At 49.1% G+C, this 4542-nt stretch overlaps 1 protein-coding gene across 1 annotated transcript; it reads left to right on the top strand.

Moving 5' to 3' along the window:
* On the top strand, positions 1–2550 carry LOC149328279 (insulin-like). Its single transcript, XM_089558951.1, has 2 exons — positions 1–211; positions 2348–2550. The coding sequence occupies exons 1-2, from the start codon at positions 1–3 to the stop codon at positions 2548–2550; spliced, it is 414 nt and encodes a 137-aa protein (XP_089415077.1).
* Positions 2551–4542: the final 1992 nt, after the last annotated feature.

The raw sequence follows: 4542 nt of genomic DNA, 5'->3' as shown, positions 1-4542 counted from the left end.
ATGGCCTCCTCTTCCTGCAACGTGGTTCCTGCGGTGGTGTGTGCCCTGCTGCTGCTGCTGTGCGCCGCCACGCCAGCCTCTTCGTCTTCGATGGAGAAGCGGTCCCGTTTCTGCGGCTCGGTCCTGGTGGAGACACTGGATTCCCTGTGCGGCGGCGAGATCTTCGACCCCACGCAAAAGAGGATGTCCAGCCGCCCAACACTGCCTATCCGTGAGTATCCGGCGATGCTAGGTGGCGTTGCTTAAGGACCTAGTTTCATCGAGCAAAAACATTTCAACCGCTTTCTCTTTTCGTATGACGAGCGATAAGCTCTAGCTGGTTTGCAAAATAGTTAGCAGAATCAGGACGTATGCATAACTACCACTGCCACTGAACTCCTTTCCCCTGCCCCACCAGCGAACTGTATGACCATTCACAAATGCACGTAGTAGTATTCTGTCAATTACTGACCGCAGTCGTGGCTTTGGGGAAGTACACACAGCAGCATGTTTTGGGTTGGCTCCCTAGTTCGAATTCGGTTGCCCATGTTGGCCTTCGCCCAAAAGTGCATACAAATGTAGAGCCGCTGTGCACCTGGTATGGAAGATTCTAAACGACGGCGTTAAGGATTCTGTTCAGCGCCAACGTTGGCGTCGGCATGTGTAGAAAAGCAGGCGGCCCACGTGCCACCTCGGTCACGTGACCAATTGGCATCATCACTGCGTGCTGTGGCAAGTGGCAACCTACCCAAAGTATTGGCAACGAAGCTTTTAAAGCGACAAAGATTCTGTCCAGCGGCAACGTTGGCGTCCGCATGTGTAGAAGAGCAAGTGGCTCACCTGCCACCTCGGTCACGTGACTATCTGACATCACCACTCCCTGCCCTGCCGTGGCAAGTGGCAAGCTGCTCACCGTATTGCGAGAAAACTGCTCACCGTGGCAGGTGGCAGTTGAATAAATGATTGTTCGCGACAGGCTGCTCGGGAAGGGCAGCATCTGTCTCACAAGCCTCACTGGTAGCTATGTTTGAAACAGCCACCTGCCAGAGACGTGGCGCGTCGCGCAACCACGACGCAATGAGTGGTTTGGGGACTACCTGCGACCTATGAATGTAAAGTAGAGAGCGACCAATTGCGCATAAATAGCCGTGTAGGCTGAACCAAGGTTACAGAGAAAGAGTACTCACGCGGGGGTTCAAAGGATATGGGACGGTGAAAGAAAGAACAGTATCCTGCCTGCGAAGAGAGCCTTAGGCTGCTGAAGGAACGCCACCGTGTCATAAGGCAGAGCTTTAATGTCACCTTAAATGTTTGTGCGCAAGTGCGTATTTTTTTATCATTTGTCTGGGGAAAGGGGCATGCGTACGAGATGACGGTGACCATGGCGATAACGTTGAGAAGCTGAGGGAATCAGGCTGACACAGGTAGCGCTATAAAAATATTGACCTGATGTTTACACTTGGAGGAAGTGCGAATTTCAGCACCTGGAGTGATGCGAACTGCTGATGCTGCTGGAAGTGTTTAGTAACTTTGGGTAGGAATATCTACTGCGCTTGTCGCCACACTCGAATTAGCCGCAAGGATGAGCTCTACTGAATGTCTTGCCAAGAAGAGTAGGGGTGGAGGGGTGGGTATATTGTGGTACGTGGACAATACCGACGATGGCATCGGGCTTTTGGCTAGCGTGCCAAGTACAGCTATCTGTGCAAAATACAAGAGGCCCTTTGCGATGTTTTTCCGCGACAAATGTGCGCGAGATTATGGCGCCAGAGTCCTACAAGTAAAAGGAACCCACTGATTTTAGGTTCCAAGGGAAGCCGTTTCTCTAAGACAAGGACACAGCAGCAGAGCGCGAAAAGCGCGAGCCATACTTTAACTGACGCCAACGGGACAGATAATTTTTATATAAAGCCAGAAGCCCTGAAGCAGGGCATGACATGAAGCCAATCTCAGGAACCTTGACAGAATAGAGAGAGCGAAGAAAAGTTGCCGGGTTCAACGAGAGGAATATGCCGATGTTACCCTGCACTGCAGAAAGGAATGGGGTAAGGTATAACCTGAATTAAGGGTGGGGAGGGTATGGCAAAGTAATAGCTCATAGCGCGGGCAGGGCGCTGGTAAGGAATAGAAAAAGGCGTGAGAGGCTGTAACAGCGGTGGATCGTTGCAACCGTCGTCGTGAGCCGGTGGAGATGAAGGCGGTGTAGGTATATGATACAGTGGAGTGAGATGCGTACCAGGTCAGGCCGGGGGCAAGGGTCTGATTGAAAACGAACCCGGCACAGTTCAGTGGAATTGTGCGGCGACCAGGTGGCGGGCAAGACCAAATGCCAGTCTAACACTATCCCCTAAACATCCGTTTTTCGCAGTGCCGCCCTGGGAGTCCCTCCTGGACGGCGGCAGTCCCAAACTTGGCTTCCTGGATGCCAAGACGGCGCTGCAGCTACTTCGGCCATCTGCCCACTTTGGTCGCCAAACGCGCGGCATCGTCGAGGAATGCTGCCACAAGGGCTGCTCCCGCTCCCAGCTCTACTCCTACTGCGGCCTTTTCAAGTCCGCTGGCGATGAGTGAAGGGTGCATAAACAGAGAGCCATCCTTCCGAGGTCTCCCGAATCTCACTGCGTTTCCCGTGTGACGCCGGGTTGCATAGCACATGTGCGATGCTATCGTGCACCGCACCTCGCCGCTAATGCGGCAATCACGACTCAAAAGCATCGTAACGACGGTTAGGACGTGTCACCATTTTCTGAAAAACGCAGGCTTTTGCGTTCCGAAGAGGATCAGAATTTGTACTTCTTCAACGTAAGCTGACATACTAGGTGACATTTCCTTCCGAAGTATCCATGCGGCGTGATGATTTTTTATTAGGCCTCAACACCATGCGATGTTCTTTCTTTCTGCCGCTATCGCGGGTATTACCTTTGTATGAAATTCATTATTAAAGTCTGCCAAGTTAGTCTGAAAGGGCACTGGCTGTGTTGTCACTAAAAAAGTACGTATACCTACGGCTACCCTCCGAGGGTAAGATTACTGGGTAGCAAAGCAGCCAGTGTCTATTTTCGTGGTGAGTCCCACCATAAGCACTGAAAAATTTGAGCGATTGGTTTCCTATTGAGCTGGCTTAGGTCACGTGAGGGACAATACATTTAATGTATTTTTTTCTGTAACACTGGAGACCGTAATTTAAGAGGCCTTTAAATGCTAGGTGTGCACTGACAAAGCCAGACCGAGAAAAAAACGGCACTGACGAAACCATTGAAAATAGGGAGTGACATCCAGCAGAGGTTAAAGAATCCTAACTATACACAGAAAAAGGAAAGCACTTCTGGTATTGAAAAAAACAGTGAGTTGGCTGCCGATAGTAGTGTATACCGAATACTACACATCGAAGTTGAATGAAACAAAAACCATAATTGTTGAAATTAAATGCATTTTCTATAGAAACAACTGTAAGGAATTCGAAAGCGGCGTTACGAGAATCTGGAAAAGGAAATCAAATTCCTGTTCCACATAAGAAAATTAGAAGGCAAACTTGCTTCCAGCAAATGTTGTGATGATTCTACGTAGAATGCATTACAACAATCGCAGGATTTGCAGCTGTTACTGCTGGTATAATTTTTTGTGAAGATTTAGTGAAATAATGGTAAAGCAGAGCTGGTACCCACTGCGCAATAGCACTGTTCAATAGGCATCGTTTACGTAGATGACGAACAACCTTTCTGGTACACCTGGTACTCCTCGATGAGTGCCGTCTCCTGAATGCCCTGCTTTGGCGCTTTTAAAAATGTAAAGGAAGGTAACCGGCGTTCATTTCTACAGTACTCGTGTTGAGATAACTTCACCGAAGCCAGAAGGCTAGAAAGATTCTTCGACTGTAGGAAAACGGGAAAAGGCATGGGCACTTGGGGAGAAACTGCATCTTGACAAAACTGGAATTATTCGCCAATGAGGGCTTTTCGCAGTATCTCCAATCTTTAGGCGACCCATTGACTTCACGGGTTTTATGGTTTGTGAACCCCATTTTGACGGCGAAGAAGTGAACAACCCCCCGCGGACTGATCAGTCCATGCGGTGCTCAGACGACGGCACCGAATGCCGGGCTAAGAATGTTTCTATGAAACGCTGGTTAGCTAGCATAACCTATTGGAGTTTTTCTTGGCTTGCGTACAGAAACTGTCATGCGCGTATTTAATTATGCGCATCGTTAACTTGAATTACCCTAATCATGTTGCTCTACACCAGCCATACGCTCAGGCTGCGCGAAAGATCTCATGCCGGTACCTCACTGTGCACACCGCCTGCATGGCGAAGATATTCTGAAGGTCTTGAGCACTTAGGAAATACTTGCAGTATATGAGTATGTGCATGTTATTCAACGCAGTACCGGCATTTAGATACAATTTCAGCAAATGCAACAAAAATATTCTCGCCGTAGTACTACGGTCAGCACTGCACTTAATGGTTATTGATTGTTTTTCTACGAGTCACAAGTTAGCGCACTGCAAAGGAAGGCATATTACCACTCACCTTACTATGCCCTTAAAGGCCTCGCCTTATATAGCC

Source organism: Amblyomma mixtum, chromosome 9, assembly GCF_055824585.1.
Source record: "Amblyomma mixtum isolate Tamu chromosome 9, ASM5582458v1, whole genome shotgun sequence".
NCBI classification, from domain to species: Eukaryota; Metazoa; Arthropoda; class Arachnida; order Ixodida; family Ixodidae; genus Amblyomma; species Amblyomma mixtum.
This window is presented reverse-complemented; position numbering and strand designations above follow the sequence as displayed.

What these genes read in the sequence shown, in the direction of transcription:
- LOC149328279 (XM_089558951.1), top strand. Translation starts at nt 1, where the DNA reads ATGGCCTCCTCTTCCTGCAACGTGGTTCCTGCGGTGGTGTGTGCCCTG. An exon ending in CCGCCCAACACTGCCTATCC is followed by an intron (nt 212 to 2,347) that starts GTGAGTATCCGG and finishes CGTTTTTCGCAG; the next exon opens with TGCCGCCCTGGGAGTCCCTC.